This window comes from Panthera uncia (genome assembly GCF_023721935.1).
Source record: "Panthera uncia isolate 11264 chromosome C1 unlocalized genomic scaffold, Puncia_PCG_1.0 HiC_scaffold_3, whole genome shotgun sequence".
Classification (NCBI taxonomy): Eukaryota; Metazoa; Chordata; class Mammalia; order Carnivora; family Felidae; genus Panthera; species Panthera uncia.
Window position 1 is genome coordinate 9,705,500 of NW_026057584.1, and position 19,242 is coordinate 9,724,741.

At 45.3% G+C, this 19,242-nt stretch overlaps 1 protein-coding gene across 1 annotated transcript in view; it reads left to right on the top strand.

Annotated features, from left to right (window-relative positions):
- Nucleotides 1–3,709: 3,709 nt before the first annotated feature.
- DNER (delta/notch like EGF repeat containing) overlaps nt 3,710–19,242 on the top strand; it is a 316,523-nt gene continuing 300,990 nt past the window's right edge. Inside the window, exon 1 of the mRNA XM_049614770.1 lies at nt 3,710–3,958. Coding sequence (XP_049470727.1) covers nt 3,710–3,958 — 249 coding nt within the window. The remainder of the gene's footprint in view (nt 3,959–19,242) is intronic.

Genomic DNA, 19,242 nt, shown 5'->3' on the forward strand with positions numbered 1-19,242 from the left:
ATGAACCTGTGCGAACGTGGGAGCATGTCTTTCTCCTGTTGTGACAAAATGCAAAAAATAAAGACAACTACATTTGCATGGGTTTGTAATATTTCTATAACATCCTACAGTATAATGCAGTTGAGTTATAACTCTGGAATAGATCCATGAGAAGAAATGGACCAAATTGTTTCTTGACACTTTTCTGTTCCGTCAGATCCAGAGACCTTGGAATCCCCAACTGGATCCAGCCTCTGTTCCATAGGAATAGCCCATCTGAGTTAGCTGGTCCTGCTGCATGGCTCACTGGGAATAACCAGTCCTGCCCAGCCATTTACAAGTATGTGACCTGGAGTTATTTAACACTGCTGATTCTTAGTGGCTTAAAACTACAATGACTTATGTCTTACACCATATGCTCATTGCAGGTTCCCACTGCATCACCACATTGTCCTCCCCGAGGGACACAGGCTGGCAGAACTTCCATCTCTTGGAATCTTGCTGGTCACCATGGTCACATGAGTCATACACTGTATTTTAAAGGCTTCTTGGGGCGCCTGGGTGGCTCAGTCGGTTAAACATCCGACTTCAGCTCAGGTCACGATCTCGCGGTCCGTGAGTTCGAGCCCCGCGTCGGGCTCTGGGCTGATGGCTCAGAGCCTGGAGCCTGCTTCGGATTCTGTGTCTCCCTCTCTCTCTGCCCCTCCCCCATTCATGCTCTGTCTCTCTCTGTCTCAAAAATAAATAAACGTTAAAAAAAAAAGGCTTCCACCTCTAAGTGACATATGCTACTTCCCCTCATGTTTCATTGGTCAAGGCAAGTCATATGACCACACCTAACTTCAAGGGATCAGGAAAGTATAGTCCTACAGAGCAGTTCTTGGAAGAAGGAGAGATAGAAATATTGGCAAATAGCCGTAAGGCCAAATATACCATCATTTACTTCATAATCCATTTTACTTAATGTAGCTTAGCATTTTTATTGGTTGGGACAACTTGACATCCTGATTCCGGAATGAATTGTATTAGCTGCCAAATTTTGAGATTCTATGGCATTTCCCTAAAAATTTCCTCCAGCCTGGTAGAGATCCACTGACTGGTATGTTCAGACTACATTTGCTCAATGGTTTCAAGTCCACTTTCTCCATAAGGTGATCATGAGAAATTCTATCACATTCTTTGCTGAAATTTAGACACGTTGTTTTGATATTTTGCCCTCAACTTGTTAATGTAGGGTCTCTATCAAGAAAGGAAATGAGATGGATTAGGGTGAAGATTTGATGTTCTGTAAGTTTGGGATAACATGAACCCAAGGACAGTTGGTTTTTTAGCTTTTATTTAAACATAGATCCAACATTGTTTTAATAACTTCTGTTAATAAGACAAGGTAATATATTAGTTGGACTCTTTAGCTGGGTATTTGCAGATGGTTGGAAACTGTCGGTCAAGTACTAAATCAGCCTTCAAAACCAAAAAAAAAAAAAAAAAGACCCACTTTTTTGAGAATGAGAAGAGGACTACTAATAATATAGTTGCAAAGTATTTAGTATGTAGATGTCTTGGGGCCAGGGCACAAAACCCTATGTTCTATTGTTCAGAACTAATCACATGACTCCACCTATAAGCAAGGAGACTGGGAGATTTAGTCTTTCTTTTTAGCTTGGAGAAAAATGAAATGGTCTTGTATGGTCTCTGCTGTAATATGTTTTTTAACGATTAAAGGAAGAATACTTTTACAAAGCCAAACATCATCTGGAAAATTCAGAAATCAGCATCCAGAAAATAAAGCCAGTGTTAGTTCCTCCATTATTTCAAAGTCATACAAAATCCACACACAAAAATTTTGCTTTGGCAAAGATATCATAAGCTGAAGTGTGATTTTTAATTACCTTACAAACTTCTTTATGCTTCATTTGAGTGTGTGTGTTGATGGAAGGGAGTGAACCGCACCAGCACCAGCGTAGTTTTTCAGGATTTAAGATCAGAGAAGTGAGTTTCAGGAAAGAATGCATCTTCCAGGGGGCACAGAAAGTGGAAGAAACACCTGAATGGTGAGACTAGTTGCCAGCAGAGGGTGCTGGCGTGGTACAAAATTAAGATTTTTTTTTTTTTTTTTTGGAAGAGGAAGTCTCCGATAAAAGACTGCGGGTGTGAGGGAAAATGTAGTAACTGTTTGATCCACTTGGAGGTCTGAATTCCCGCTGCTGCAGGCAGCTCCATCTAGGTTTTAGTGATTTCCTGTAATGACCACATGAATTTTAGGCATCTTCCTCAGCACGAACCCCTGACATTTGCTCCCGAATCCGAGCAGGACGGGGAGAGACTGTCCGGGTAGACTCCTGGGTTAACTGGAGATTTTTAGCAGCTCCTGGTTGCTCATCTGTGGCACCTCCGTGCATGAATTCATGTGGATTCTTTACTTTCTTATTTGCCCAGCTTTTCACAGAACTATTTTCGTGTGCCCTAAAAGAAAAAAAAAAAAAATTGCCCAACTGTCAATCCAAGAGAGTCACATTTCTTTTCTCAGGAGGTTTCCGTGAGAACAAGGTAACAAGTGCCTCGGAGTCTATTCACAGAGGCTGTGAAAGGTCAGGTGGTGGAGACAAAGCCCGTTGCGTTTACTCAGTGGAAATGGGCCTTCTTGGCTGTCAAAACATGAGGCAGCCTAACCGGGACGTTTAGAAGAGCATCCTCCCCCAAGTAGGTCGCCGTGGATGTTCCTTTTACACAGAGCTCCCTAGTAAACACTGCCTGGCAGGGCCTTTGTGAACCTGCGCTTCTGAACTGCTCTTTCAGAAGACTGACAGCGTTCCGGGCTGGGAGTCAAGTGACCCACTGGGTTCCAGTCCAGCCTGTCTGGGCCTCAGTTTCCTCGTCGGCTCAACGACAGGGTTGGACACTGCTCCTGAGGTCTCTTCCAGCTCTCACACGCCACAGTCAGACGTTTCTGAGTGGCACGGCCGGCTCCGCCCTCGGGAAAGGGCCCGAGCGAAGGGACACTCCTCGGTCAGCACCAAGGACAAGGGCCGGGGCCCGCTGAGCCCACGCCCGGGCTGTTCCCAGCAAGCCCAGCGGTGGAGCTGGTGTTGGGGCTCTGGGGTTCGGGGGCGGCGCGGGGAGGGGGCTGTGCGTCCTGGGGGAGTGTTGTGGGAGGGGGAGGAGTAGCCCGGGGACTGAGCTAAGGCCGGGCACCGCAGCGGTCCCACCGATTCTGCGCCAAGAGGCCGCGGGCGGTTGCCGCGAGCCTCCGCCGCCTCGCCCTCCGCTCGGCCGCTGGGCCCCTGGGGGCCCGTGAAGTCCTCCCCACGCCGGCGTTGACCCCTCCACCCCCTCCTCTTCCCCAGCACAGCCTAGCTCCCCGCCGGGCCCGCGCCGCCGCCGCTTCCCTCGGGGCTCTTTGGACACGCCCGCGACTCCGATCGCACCCCTCAGGCTTGGGGGCCCGGGGCGACCTTTGCGCGCCTCCTGCCCCAACTCCCCGCGGGGCGAAGCGTCCCCACGCCCCTTTCCTCCCCCGCCCTCTCCCGCCCGGAGCCCCGCCCCTGTTTGCCCCGCCCCTCAGGCCCCGCCCGCCGTTGCCCCGGGAACCGCGGATCCCAGCAGCTGCAGGAGGCGCCCGGCCCAGCGGAGCAGCCCTCGCCGGAACCGCCGTCGCTCCAGCCGCCGCCGCCGCCGCCGCCGCCGCCGCGCCCCAGCTCCGGCTCCCGCTCCCGCGCCCACTCGGTCGGCCATGCCGCCCCGCCGCGCCTCGGCGCCCGGTGCGCAGCTGCTGCCCGCGTCGGCCCTGCTGCTCCTGCTGCTCGGCGCGGGGCCCCGCGGCGGCTGCCTGGCCAGCCCGGTTCCCTCCGCGCCCCTGCCCGCGCTGGGGCCGTGCGCCGCGCAGCCCTGCCGGAACGGGGGCGTGTGCACCCCGGGCCCCGCGGGCGAGCCCGGCTACAGCTGCACCTGCCCCGCCGGGGTCTCCGGGGCCAACTGCCAGGTGAGTGGAGTCGGCGGGCGTGGGGCGGGGGGCCGGCCGGGGACCAGCGGCTTCTCCCCGCCGGCCGCTGCGCGCTGCCCCGAGCGGGGCTCCGGCGTGCTCGACCCCAGCTTCTCCTGCTTCCCGGAGGGGATGGATCCGGCCTCTCGGCCCGCGTGGGCGCGGACCGCTGGCCGACCTTGCAAGCGCCTCTTCCCTGCCCACCCCAGTGCTCCTGCCGTGCCGCCTGGGGCTCTCAGGGCGTGCCGCTCCAGGGCCTGGCAGCTACCCCAGCCTCGGTACTCCTGGCGCTACCATTGGCCACCAAGTGGCGCGCCCCTCCTGGGCCAAGCCGAGCCACGCTCCGCTCGAGCGGGGTCTCGGTGCTTGCCTGGCAGCTCCGAGCGCACCCCCCCCCCCCCCCCCCCCGGGGGGGGGTCCCGGGGGGTCCCCCGCCCCCCCCCGCCCCCCCCCCCCCCCCCGCAAGGTGTTCAGTGTCCGGGTGGCCCCTGCCGCCAGTCCCGCTGGACCCTGCGCGTGTCGAGGGTGCGCGGTATGGGAGTCGGGTGATGGCGGGCTCCGTGCCAGGTGGTCGGACACTTTTCTTTCCTTTCCTCCAGCCTTGAGGGCTCTGACAAGGCAGCTGGAGGCCGAGAGGGCAGCTGCCTTCCCGCGGCCTGCCCCTTCTGGGCTTAGGGGGGAATGTTGCAACTGTCGGACGGTTTGGAGGGGACATTGTGCGAGCGGCCCGGGGTGTCGCCCTCCTGGCCGGACGCTTGGGGCGGGCAGCCAGGGCATGAGCAGGGCACTGGGAAGCTTCGAGGAAGCGCGGGGCGGCGCGAGGGATGGGAGGTGGCCAGCGGCCGCGCGTGGATTTGGGATTCACGAGAGAATTTGGTAGAAAATAATAAATGAGGCTGGGTGTATGCTAAAGCTCGGTGACATCTATTGACCTAAACATCAACATTTCCGAATAGGCGTTTCGGTAATGTGTTGGCAGTAGAAAGAAAATGCCCAAGTCTCCACTCCAGGGCGGGGGCAAATAACAAACTTCTCTGGAATTCTTCAGTTAAACCAGGTGAATGTGGAACATATTTGGGAGCAAATGCTTTCTTTCATACATTTGGAGTGCAGGAGTTTGTTTTCATGAAAATTTTATAAAATGCTCCAAGAGTTACTTTGAGAATGCCCAAATGGACTCTTCTGTCTGTGGGGAAGAAAGACCACAGATGAGATGAGATGAGATGAGCTTGGATTTTTTTTTTTTTTTTTAAATAGAGGTTAACGGGATTGAGACGCTTGACCTTGACAGCCAGAATTTTTGCTATTCCCTAGATTTTTTTTCTTTGGTAGCAAATTATCGGTGAATCTGTCTCTTCAGTGTTGTGTCCTTTGTTAACTGGTTCCAATAAGCTTTAATTCCCTCGCAGAGATGCTGCTGCTGGGTGTGTGTGGTATGGCCATCCAGAGTGGATCGGGGACATGACGACCCTTTGGGGAATTTGCTGTTGGAGCCTTTCTAACCATCAGGACACAATCTTGCCGGCTAATTTCCCCTGTTGTTTGATGATTCATGTGACTTTTGTGAAGAAATGAGTTGCCTGAATGCTTCTATCAAACTGCTGATATATTTACATGTCTGAATTCCATCCTTGAAGGAAATAGTTGGTTTGGACTCAGAGTATAGCAGGGATGGACAGGAGAAGGTAGGTTAGTGTGTACTCGAGTTTAAGTAAAGGGGAAGAAAAGCTGGGCATTGGGAATTTAACCCAACTCTGAGATTTGTGTGTGTGTGTGTGTGTGTGTGTGTGTGTGCATAACTCAAAAATTATAAGAAATCTTCAAGAAAGGCTAAGACCCCTGCAGTGTTTCCTAGATGACTAACAGAGAAGCACAAATATATATATATTTTTTGTCTTACGTAGTGGTGTGATATATAATGTAATTCATTCAGAAAAGAGTCACAGATACATAAATACTGCAGAACCAACTGGTTCAAGACGGATTTGGGTTTCTTGTAGAGCTCCCATTCCAGGCAGTGTCAGCTACAGAGTGCTGCCCACCTGAGGAGAAGCAACGCTGGGTGTTCTGAGTTCCCCGTTGGAGAGAGAGCCAAAATAACTGTAATTCTAGCAGGAGAGATAGCAAATTTGGAACCCGATCTGCCTTGGTTATCCGGAAGAACTTCACTGAGATGATTCAGAGCCTTATCACCCTTACAAAATTGATTCCTGACCATTTTAACTTCATCTTTCATGATCTTGCAATAGTACTCAAGTACTCATTTTCAAAGGCAATCTCAACAGAGAAGATAAACAGAAGGAAAAAAAACCCACCAAACCCTTACACATACTCAATTACAGATAAGGGAGGTGGATGTTGGCCACTGCAGCCTGGTGGTTGCTGAAATAGAGGCTGGTACTCCCTGGATACCTTGGAAATGGAATTTTACCTGTATGTGAAGAGAAGCCTTTAAACAGAGAGTGTCACCCCCACCCCCAATCGCAAAGACAGTGTTAGCAATGGAAACAATAGAACCTAACTCTGAAGTTTTGTTTCTTTTCTTTTCTTTTCTTTTCTTTTCTTTTCTTTTCTTTTCTTTCTTTCTTTCTTTCTTTCTTTCTTTCTTTCTCTTTCTTTCTTTCTTTCTCTCTCTCTCTCTCTCTCTCTCTCTCTTTCTTTCTTTCTCTTCTTTTCCTTCTTTCTTTGTCCTTTTTTTCCAAGAAAATTAAGAAAGTCCTAAACCACTAGTCAGGATTAAAATGGATTAAGGCTGTTTTCAGCGTCCCTGTGGTCTGCTGACTGACTGTGCAAGCCCATGGATCCAGGCAGTGCTTCCGGCGTCAGCCGGTGACAGGAACTCATGGGATCTGGGAACTGTGTGATGTGAAGGCAGGATGTGTGGGCCACAGATAAACCTGCTGTGACAGGTGATCTAAACTGGCTGAGCCTCAGTTTCCTCATCTTTGGGAATGAGACCTACCTCACAGGGTTTGTGATAAAGAGTCTGATTTGGCTTTTTGACATGCGACTGCCGACAGCTTTTCAGTATCACCCCACTTTCTTTCCTTCTGCACCACATCAGGGCAAGCTGAGAAAGCCTGGGTGCTTGGGAGGGGTTCACACCCTGCAAGACCCACCCAGGCTCTACTGGCCCTCCCCTGTCTGCAGTTACCACCCCCCCCCCCGCCAACCTCGTTTCCTTTCCCTTTTTTATAAATTAAAAATTTTAAATGTTTATTTATTTTTGAGACAGAGACAGAGCGTGAGTGGGGGAGGGGCAGAGAGAGAGGGAGACACAGAATCCAAAGCAGGCTCCAGGCTCTGAGCTGTCAACACAGAGCGCCACGCAGGGCTTGAACTCACCAACCGTAAGATCATGACCGGAGCCGAAGTCCATTGCTTAACCAACTGAGCCACCCTCCTTTCCCTTTTTTCTTAAGCAACCAGTGATCAATTTGGGAGCTGCGTGATCTCCCCAGAAAGCCCCGTTATGTGAGCAAGAACCTGTTCATACCCTGCTGGTGTGTGTGTGGCATTTTCAGTCTTGACATTCAAACCAAATTTTGAGTGGATGACCATCCTGTCTGTGGGATATCCACAACAGCGTTTTGGGGAAGATGAAATTAATTATATGTTGTAAATCACCAAGCACCCCATAGTTCCTCCATAAATTCCACCTCCTTCCCATCTTTTTGAACTTTTGCACACATTTTATATACTTATTACCTAACTGTATGAGGTAGATAGAACAGGTGTCATCATCTCTTGTCAGATGTAGAAATTGAAGCTCATTTTGACTGAATGACCAATCTAAGATCTAACATTTTGATTGCCCTGAAAATCATACAACATGTATGTATGTATTTTAAGAATACTTATTTTCTAAGTCCTCTATCATACTTAAACATAGTCAATCATGAGGGTTCAATAGATTCTAAAAATATATATGGAAATCTACCCTACACAGACATGATGATGATGATTGATGATGACGATGGTGATGACGATATTGATGTTGGTGATGATGATGACGGTGATAATGACGACAATGATGGTGATGGTAGTGATTATAATGATGGCGATGATGGTGGTGGTGATGATGCTGATGGTGGTGGTGATGGTGGTGACGGTGATGGTAGTTGTGGTGGTGGTGATGATGGTGATGATGATGATGGTGATGATGACAATGGTGGTGATGGTAGTGATTATAATGATGGCAATGATGGTGGTGGTGATGATGCTGATGGTGATGATGGTGGTGGTGATGGTGGTGATGATGATGGTGATGATAGTGAGGGTGATGGTAGTTGTGGTGATGATGATGGTGCGATGGTGAATATGGTGGTGATGATAGTGAGGGTGTCGATGGTGGTGGTGGTGATGATGCTGATGGTGATGATGGTGATGATGGTGGTGGTGGTGATGGTGATGATACTGAGGGTGATGGTAGTTGTGGTGATGATGATGATGGTGTGATGGTGAATATGGTGGTGACGATAGTGAGGGTGGTGGTGGTGGTGATGATGGTGATGATGATGACGGTGATAATGACGACAATGGTGGTGATGGTGGTGGTGGTGATGATAGTGAGGGTGATGATGGTGGTGGTGGTGATGATGGTGATGGTGATGGTGATGATGGTTGCTAAGTCTTTTCGCAAGCACTTTCCATGCACCGGCACTGTTTTGGGGGCTTTACAGATGTAACTCACCGGTCTTCACAGTGTCCTATGAGCTGGGTGCAGCTACTGTCCTTGTTATGTAGGTAAAGTGCAAACAAGTTACATGACCGGCCCAAGGTCACACAGCTGGCAAAGGGTAGAGCTGGCTTTTGAACCAGGTGGCTGGCTTGATGCAGAGCTGTGGAGTTTAAAGTCCAGCCTTGGTTCCGCCATTAAGCTGTGGGACCTGAAGCAAGGGCTATGACCTCTTGGAGTGTTGTCAGTAAAAAGAAGATAACATGATTTGAGTCCAGTTTTGCTCTAAAACACTGACCTTGAGTGGCTCTGTCCAGCTGGGGTAAAAGACCACAGGAATGACCACGACAGCAAATTTTTATGCCACATACAAAGTAGGACTTTCACCTCAGAGTTAGAATTCTGGGTCCTAGCTGAAGTTATTTTCCCACGATGACAAGCAAATGGGCACTAACTAAAAGAAATACAAATATTTCTGGTGGGTTTGAAAAAATCTCCAACTTCTAAAGGATTGAGACTGCTCTTCTCACCTTTCGGGTTCATTTGGCGAAGCAGGTAGGTATCAGAGGCACAGTGGCCGGGCCAGTGTTTCTTTTCTTCCGTTCTGTTGGGCCAAAGTAGGGATTATTTGAATTATTTTAATTTGTGTTCTTTTGTTTGTAAAACTTTTTTTTATTATCGTGAAATAATTCTTTGCCAAGTATTCAAGCTGTTAGACACCTGTTTGTTTCCTCCTTGCATGTTCCCTAGGAATCTTATCCTTTGGGATTATAAGGAAATGTGTCAATGTCTGCACTTGGAGAGAAAAGGGGCTTGCATAGCTGCTTTTTATGCAAGTTAATTTTACTCGCAAAGCTGATTCTAGGATCCTCTCTTCTGATTAAACATGCTGACTTGAAACAGTGGTTCTGTTTGTGATGAATCCATTTTTGATCGGAGGTTGCTAACGAACAAAAGAGAATTCTGGCTCTTTGCACAGCATTAGTTTTCTCTAGTGGACTTTTTGCACACACGTGCACACATAAGCTCACGTGCACGCATGCACACGACTCACGTGCACACAAACACATGCACACAAACTCACACATGCATGCTCACAAACTCACATGGCATTGTGTGCAACATGTCCAATATTAGCGGAGGGGTCAAGAGACATCGCTTCTTTCTCTGGCTTTCCTGTCAACCTTGAACCTCAGTGTTCATACCTCTATGATGGACTAATGGGTTTGCCTTCTTTTCTTTATAGAAAAGATGAAATTCACAAATGGGAATATGGGGAAGTTTTATCAATAAGTGGAAAGAACTATGGGAGAATGAATTTTAACACATTTTTTTAGAAAAGTAAAATGTTGCACAAATACAACTTATCCCAAGAAAAGGATTATAAAATTTCCATATAGAATAGGATTATATAGGATCACAGGCAGTTTATTCCATGCCTGTGATCATCTTCAGTGAACGGGCTCAGCTTTTTCTCCCTACTTGGATGCATTATGCTAAAATCTAAATATAAAAAAGGAACAATTTGTTATATTAAAATTTTGATAAATGTGTGCTTCTTTTTATTCTGAAATAAATGAATAATTTCTCAGAAAATTCTCAGTCACCTCATTTTCCTTTGGAACGAATGAGTTAAAATCCTATAACAATTTCACTAAAAGAAAAACAGTTGCTTTTCTTGGTGCTATTAAAATGAAGTTATTTTCCTATTGTGTTTATCTAGTGCATTCTTAGGAAACATCACTTTTGTCAGCTTGGCCACCTGACAAAAACACATTCTGTCTTTAGCTTCTTTGCTTAAGCTTCTCATGTGACATGGTACCATCCAAAATGGCCTTGTTTATGGCCACGTTTCACAAGCATCGAACAGGAAAGAAAACCTATCTGCAGCTGAAGGGCATTCGAGTCAGAAAGCAGAATGCCCGAGCTGTATTTTTAGATCTCCTTATGGATTCAGTAGGCAGCTGTGGTCAGAGCTGTTTAACCCAGTGGCAGGGACTACAGACTCTTGTCCCCCAAACAGAAAATCCAATAACACAGCAAAGTTTTGTGGACAGAATTTCTTTATATTTACCCCTTCCTCCTTCCCTGATGCTCCCCTCACCCACACAGCTGGCCCCCAACCCTGGCTGCCTCTAAGAATCCCCTGCGAGCTTTAACAAAGATGAGTGCCTGTGTCCAACTGTCCCCTGTTCCCCCAGATTCTGACTGAACTGGTCTCAGGCGGAGCCCGGGCACTGGTGATTTTTAAATGCTGTCCAGGTGACTCTGTATGACCAGGAGTGAGAAGTGCCTGCTAGACCCTCATCATCTCCCCGCAACCTCCCCCGACCCCCTGCCTAGCATGTAGCACATGCAGAGAAAGCAAATACAGTCACACCTGCTCTCGGTCATTCTCACCAGAAGAGCATCCAGTTGCGAAGGGCCTGGCATTCCTCGCCCACATTCTCCTCAAATGGCAGGGGTTTGCATCTCAAAGTAGACTGGAAGTCTCCGCGAAGGAGCCTGATGGATGATGTGTTCTGGAGTGGAAAGAGTCCGGTGTGCATTGGAATCCAGCTCTGAGTGCATTGGATAAGTAACTCATTGTCCTGTGGTTTGGTTTCCTCGTGGAATCCTGATGCCGACCTTACAGGCTGTCGTAGCTTGGAAACGTATCTGGCCCAGTAATAGCCCAGGAGGCACCCAATAAAAAGCTATTGTGCACACCTACAATAGGAAACTTATTTATTTCATGCCTTTCTTTACAAAAGTGGGGAGCTTAGAAAGCCCTTTCCCTTGGACCAAAAAAAAAAAAAAAAAAAAAAAAAAATAAATAAAAAATTCTTTCCTACCTGACTTCCAAAGAGACCGAAATTCCATCAGTAGAGATTCATTTCTTTGGTTCCGATGTATCAGATGCTAGAAGACTTGGAGTCTGGTGCTGACTCCGCACAGCATTCACTTCTGTTGGTCGGTTCCTCCTCTGTACTCCACTGACCAAGTGGGTGCCAAGCACAGAGAACAATGTGAACTGAGCATGTGCTCTGGCCTAGACTTGTATGGAATTGTTCATTGCTTTATTTGAACACTAACCTGTCTTCAGTCAACATTCATGATGTGAGTCTTAGGGAGTGTCTTCAAGAGAAGAGGCTTCCCTCATCACTCCTCCCTGCCCCCCAGGGCGAGTGAGGGCAGAACAGGACCCAAGACAGGGACGGGCAACTAGACGGCTGACAGGTATCCAGTGCACATAGTAGGTGCCCCACAAATACTGTTGAATACCCAGCTGGCTTCAGTGGGGTGCAACTGCGGGCACCCTCAGGGCACCGGGCACCATGGGGCAGATCTAGGCACACGGGGAGGGACACTCGTTAGGATTAGGAAAGCACATGAAGACAGATTTAGCCTGTTTAATAACTTCCCCTAGTTCCAGGTCTGTTCTGGGCAGTGCATGATAGTTTTCAGTAAATCCTTTGCAGTAGCCTTGGCTTCTAATCCTCTAATAAAGCTTTCTTTTCAAAATACTTTTCTTACGAATTAAATCAGGGGTGGGCAAAGGACAGTCCACGTCGTGTCTCTCCTTCCCCTCCACGCTAGGAGCTAACAATGGATTTTAACGTTTTTACATGGTTGGAAAAAAATCAACATGAGAATGATATTTTGCGATGCGTGAACATATGGGAAATTAAAATTTCAATGTCCATCAATAAGGTTTTATCGAACACAGCCACACCCGTGCTTTTAAGTATTGTCTGTGACTGCTTAGGAGCTCCAGTGACGAAGTTGAGTAGTTGTGACGATATGATGGCCCACAAAGCTGAAGATATTTATCTGGTCCTTGACAAAGGAAGATGTTTGCTGAATATTTCTGTAAATGTTGGAAAGAATTTACCTTTGCATTTTCATTTACAGTACAACCTTGGTTTGTGAGCATAATTCGTTCTGGAAACATGTAGGGGTGCGTGGGTGGCTCAGTTGATTGAATGACTGACTTCGGCTCAGAGCATGATCTCGCAGCCGTGAGTTCGAGCCCTGCATCGGGCTCTGTGCCGACAGCTCAGAGCCTGGAGCCTGCTGCAGATTCTGTGTGTCTCTCTTTTTTTGCCCCTCCCCCACTCACACTCTGTCTCTCTCTCTCTCTCTCTCTCTCTCAAAAATAAACATTAAAAAAATTTTTAAAAATAGAGCATTCTGGAAACATGCTTATAACCCAAAGCACTTGTATATCAAAGTGAATTTCAAGAACCATGGGTTCAGTTGTGATCATGTGACTTTGGGGCATCATGTACTACTCGTATTACAGGATATCGCTCGTTCCTCAAATTAAAATTTATTAGAAATGTTTGCTCATCTTGCGGAACACACACAGAACAAGTTACTCACGCTGCAAGGTTTTACTGTATTTGACTTCGCTAAAGGCTGGTCCTCCTTGCTCCCCCTTTTTTCTTCCTCCCCCGGTCCCTTCTCTTGGAAGGGTGTCTACAGCCGGGTTCCAGGGCAGAGAGACACATGGACAGATAAACAAAACCCTTGTTGTCTTCAGATTGCTTTAATCCCAGGAATCATCCTCCCAGACTTTAGCTTTTCATTGCCCTTCAGGCCTTGGTTTAACGTGTTTGGACGCTACGGTTATGGCCGGTCTGCAGGGAGGCAGGAGGCAAAGGAAATGGTAGCTGCCAGGAGCTGGGGTGTGAATTTAGAGATTAGAACCTATGCCCACTGATAAGCTTATTAGGTTTCTTTACCCTGGTTCCTCACTCATAAATAGGATGGTTGGAAAGATTAAGGGGAGTAGCTCGTGAAGCCCTCCCACAAGCTCTGACCATACAAACTATTTTTATACAAGTGGATGGCTAAGGAAACCTACCTGGGGGTCACACTGCTCGGTGACAGTGGGCGATCTGGGCCCTGGCGCTGTGGCTTCGAGTAGAGTGTTTTATTACTACTGTACTGCACTTCCCTCAACCCGTGCCATGTTTATGACCTTGAACGTGAGTGCCCCAGGGGACCAGGAGAGGAAGCAGGGGTAATGCTCCCCATTCTGGCAGTTTTAGTTTCTATAAGGATGCTCTGCGTTTGTACAATGGTACGGTTTTTCTTTCTTCAAGAGAGAGAAAAAGCATAAGGCTCTTAAAGAAGAGCGAGGATTTGAGACACGAAATAAGTGTATTTAAAAGAAATCGCCTCTTGAGAAGAGAAACGTGTCTGCTATCTTTGCTAGCAGTTCCTGAAAGCTAGCACATCCTTTAGAATTTCAATGCTGGCCTTTATCTGCTGCTTGTAGTTAATTTAAAGAAACATTTTGTCATCCCCTTTGGGTTTCAGAGGCAAATTGAAACTCCTTCACGGGAGGCATCCTGTGGCGGAAGTAATCACGAGCGATGAAAACGAGCTGGTACTTTTTTTCGCGGGAAATCAGAACCAGAGTCTGTAGTAAATGGGCTGATTTCCGCCCAGATGGAAGCACACCCAGTGAGGGGGATGGCCAGTCTCCGCGACATTCAGGTTAGATTGTTGACGTGTGTTCTTCATTAAAGAAAAACTGCGCGCTTCATTTTTAAAAAAATCTCTTTATTTAAATTCAAGTTAGTTAACATACAGTGTCGTATGGGTTTCAGGAGTAGAACCCAGGGATTCATCACTTGCATGTGACACCCAGTGCTCATCCCAACAAGTGCCCCTCCTTGGTGCCCGTCACTGATTTAACCCATCCTCCACCTTCCAGCGACCCTCAGTTTGTTCTCTGTATTGAAGGGTCTCTTATGGTTTGCCTTCCTCTCTCTTTTTATCTTATTTTCCTTCCCTCTCCCTATGTTCATCTGTTGTGTTTCTTAAATTCCACATATGAGTGAAATCACGATATCTGACTTTCTCTGACTTATTTCCCTTAGCATAATACACTCTAGTTCCAGCCGCGTTGTTGCAAATGGCAAGATTTCATTCTTTTTGATCTCACGTTGTGTATATATACCACATCTTCTTTATCATCAGTTGATGACATTTGGGCTCTTTCTATATATAATTTGGCTATCATGCTTAACTTTCAAGCAACGTGGAATGTATTAGAGCAGGCAAAGTGTTAAATATCTCCGCAGTATATTACCTTAGAAAGGGAAGGCTTTGCGCAGGAACCGCGAAAAGAAAAACAAAACCTCTAACTTCAAACTGACCTCCGTGTTGTTCCTTGTACAAAGGGTTTCCAGACTTTTTTCTTTCTTTTTTTCCCATTAAGTTGTAACTCACACAGTGAGATTCACCCTTGTAAGCATTCAGTTCTATAACTACCACCGTAATCGAGGTATGGAACAGCTCATCACCCCCATACATTTCCTTATGCCCCTTTGTAGTGAACTCTGTCTCTAGCCTCATGCCTCTGGCCACCGTCGGTCTGATTTCTGTCCTTATGGTTTTACTTTTCCATAATATCATATAAATGAGATCATACAATATGTGTGCTTTTGAGATTGAGCCATGCGGTGGTATGTATCCAGCATTTGTTTCTTTTTATTACTGCATAGTATTCCATCGCATGGATATATTATTGTTTGTTCTTTCACCAACTGATGACATGTGGATTGTTTCCAGTTTTGGGTGATTGTGCAGAAAGCTGCCATAAACGTTCATGTGGAGGTCATTAAGCAGGCACACAATTTTCGTTTCAAGTAAATACCCAGGAGCAGGATTACTGGGTCGTGTGGTAAGTGCAAGTTCAATTTTATAGGAAGTTGCCAGACTGTTTTCCAGGATGGCTAGAGCATTGTGCATTTTTATCTGCAGCAAGTGAGAGTTTCAGTTGCTTACATCCTTACCAGTTCTTGGTATTGTGGGTGATTTAGATTTTAGCGGTTCTAACAGATGTGCAGTATTCTTACGTTGTGATGTTAATTTGTATTTTCCTAATGGTTAATGATTTTGAACATTAAAAAAATATGCATTTGCCATCTATGCTTCTCCTTTGATGGGTACAAAGTTCTTTCTATATTTTGAGTACAAATCCTTGATTTGATATGTGGCTTGCAAATATTTTCTCCTAATCTGTGGCTTGTCTTTTCATTTTCTTAACAGTGTCTTTCTTTTTTTTTTTTTTCAATTTTTTTTTTTAACATTTATTTATTTTTGAGACAGAGAGAGACAGAGCATGAACGGGGGAGGGTCAGAGAGAGAGGGAGACACAGAATCTGAAACAGGCTGCAGGCTCTGAGCCATCAGCACAGAGCCCGACGCGGGGCTCGAACTCACATACCACGAGATCGTGACCTGAGCCGAAGTCGGACGCCTAACCGACTGAGCCACCCAGGCGCCCCTTAACAGTGTCTTTCAAAGGGCTGTTTTTAAGTATTGATGAAGTCTAATTTATTAATTGTTTCCTTTTGTGGTTCGTGCTTTTCTGTGTTCTAAGAAATCTTTGACCTCAGGTCATGAAGATTTCCTTCTGTTTTCTCCTAGAATTGTATTGTTTGAAGTTTAGACTTGGGTCTCTGACCCAGTTTGAGATGATATTTGTATGTGGTGCAGTGTATTGGTAATTTGTATTCACTTTTGGCACATGCTATCCAGTTGTTCTAGAGACATTTGTTGACAAGACTATCTTCACTGAATTATCTTGGAAATTTTATTGGAATCGTTTGACCATAGTATGTGGATCTATTTCTAGACTCTATTCTATTCCATTGACTTTATTTGTTTTAAGTTTATTTATTTATTTTGAGACAGAGAGTGTGTGGCAGGGGCAGAGAAAGAGAGAGAAGACCAAGCAGGCTCCATACTGTCTGTGTGGGGCCCGATGTGGGGCTCAGACTTGCAAACCGTGAGATCATGACCTGAGCTGAAATCAAGAGTTGGGCTCTTAACTGACTGAGCCACCCTGGCGCCCCTCCGTTGACTATGTATTTATCTTTTTGCCAATTCCATACTGTCTTGGTTACTATAGTTTCACAGTAAGACTTGAAATCAGGTTGTGTGAGTCTTCTAAGTTTATTCTGCCTGCCTCCCAGATATTACACTTTGTTTCTCTGATATTCAAATTTAAGTGGGAGTCTATATTTTGAATTTACTAAATCTGGCAACCTTACCTCAAAGGCTTGACTAATCCCTACTCCAATTCCCAGAGATTTTTCTGAAGAGTACATCAATGGCACTTTAAATTCTTGCAGAACAATTATATAGGCAAATTTTATTAACTTGAATTAAAAACATTAATTTTGCTCATAGTTTTACATCTTCATGGGCCCTTTTAAGAACAACCATCAAACTATGTCAGGGCATTAAAATCTGTGAAAATATAGTGAAAAAAGCCCATTGGTAAACTCACCTGATCTTCCTTCCAACCCTTCTGCTAATCTCACGCTTTTGCACCAATCACTGTCTGCATTTTGGTGTGTAGTTTTACACAGAAGCATACATGAAGCGTATGCAAATACTCATCTATACACGCAACTATAATGTATAGAAATAAAAGCATCCTATAAATCCTGTTCTGTGACTTTTTCTTTGTCTATTTTGAACATCTTACTTTGAATATGTCTTAAAACAGAAAGCGAACTCATTCTTTTTGATGGCTGAATAGTATTCCTTTGTGTGGTTGTGTGACTATGTTTTAGTGTTTACTGAAGTACATTGTTTCCATTTTTTCACTCATAAATAATGTTTAAGTGACTGTACACACACACACGGTGACATATATGTGTATAGATGTCAAAAGCCACATCATCAAATATTCTAATATTGCTAAATTACTATGCAAAAATGTTGGACAGTTTTGCAATTTACTAACAGCATATGAGAATGCCTATTTACCCACATTTTTGTCTTTATGGGTTTTCCTATTTTTCTTTCTTCTTGTGTGTGTTGACTGATAGACAGACTTGGCATCTCATTGGTTCTCTTTGCATTTTAAATATTATAAGTGAAGGAGAACACTTCTTAAGAATTACCTGTTCTTATTTTTGCCTAATTTTCCTTTGGGTTACCTTTTTTTCCTCCCATTGATTTGCAACAGCTCTTTGTTATTGACGGAAATTAAGCCTTGTCCTTTCTGTTTAAATCTCTTTTCCCTAATTTATCATTTTTCTTTTGGCTCTGTTAGTGCTCGTTGTTTTTCTCTTTAGAGGCTTATAGTTTTTTGGTTCTTATTTAGCCAAACTTGTCAATGGTGTGGTTCATTAATTTTAATTACAACTCTCATGTTTGATACCAATACTACACTATATAATATTTTGAAAGTCACCTGATTTGAGCCAGGAGTTTGCTTTTAAGAATTCCATTTTGGCCTAGGTTTATATTGATAGGCTCATCCTATTGTCTTTTAGAATGTATAATTAAATATAGCCCCACTTTATGACTATTTTAAGAAGGGTTGGCATGGACTTCCTAAATCATATTTAAATACTTGTAATTTATCTTGACTTTTTCTTGAGCCTGAAACACTGCAACCATTTTATTAAGATCTTTCTTCTTCTTCTTCTTCTTCTTCTTCTTCTTCTTCTTCTTCTTCTTTTAAAAGACATACTCAGGGGCGCCTGGGTGGCTCAGTCGGTTAAGCGTCCGACTTAGGCTCGGGTCACGATCTCGCGGTCCATGAGTTCGAGCCCCGCGTCAGGCTCTGGGCTGATGGCTCAGAGCCTGGAACCTGCTTCCGATTCTGTGTTTCCCTCTCTCTCTGCCCCTCCCCCGTTCATGCTCTGTCTCTCTCTGTCTCAAAAATAAATAAACGTTAAAAAAAAATTAAAAAAAAAAAAAAGACATACTCAGTGCATTGTTCCTTTAATAATTGGCATGGGTTCCCTTAGTATTTTGTTAAAATCACCAAATTAATTTTAATGGCATTATGGGATAATAGAGTATTTCTTAAAAGTTCTTGATTGTGTAATGGTCTGATTACAAAAAGTGTTGTTCATCCCGGCTTAGGCAGAAAAAGGTTCATCTTAATATTCAGCAAAATGCAAATTTCCCTTCTGCTTTAATCTCCATATAATATTTTTTAACATGCCCCCCCCACCCCCTGCCCTGAGAACAACCTCCTTTCTCCTGACCAGGAATTTTTGTGCTCCTCTAGCTTCATTTTCACTCTTTAAAATTGGCCATTGGTTTTTTTGGTTGTGCAAAAGGGAATTCTTTTGCTTCTATAGAAAAGCCTCATAATGAGAAAATAATAGAGACAGAGAAATGAGAACTAATATTAGCATTTCTATGAGGCCTAAAATAAACTCTCAGTTGGAGAGAACTCAATTTAATGTTATTATTTTTGTCTTTTACAAAGGGAGGGTAGCACAGGGGTTGGGGTGGGGATTTGGGAGCTGTACTGACCCAAAGGGAAGCACTCTTTTGTTGTTGTTGTTTCCTAAGAAAAACAATTGTTATTATTCTGTTTGACCTTCACAGTGTTAAAAAATGCTGCTAAAAATGATGCTGACCCTTTTTAAACATCACAGTTGTCATTTATGTGAAGTTTCTCTTGCTTCCCTCACCTGCAAGGGTCTTTAGAGATGTTTTGTATGTTTAGAAGAGGTGTTTTTCAAGCCGAGCCTGTGGGAATTTGGGGAAAGCTGAGAGCCTACTTTCCTACTCTTGTATGTTTGTGATTCCCTTAAAAACAGCCTCCTCGGTAAAGCTGGGTCTTCTGTCC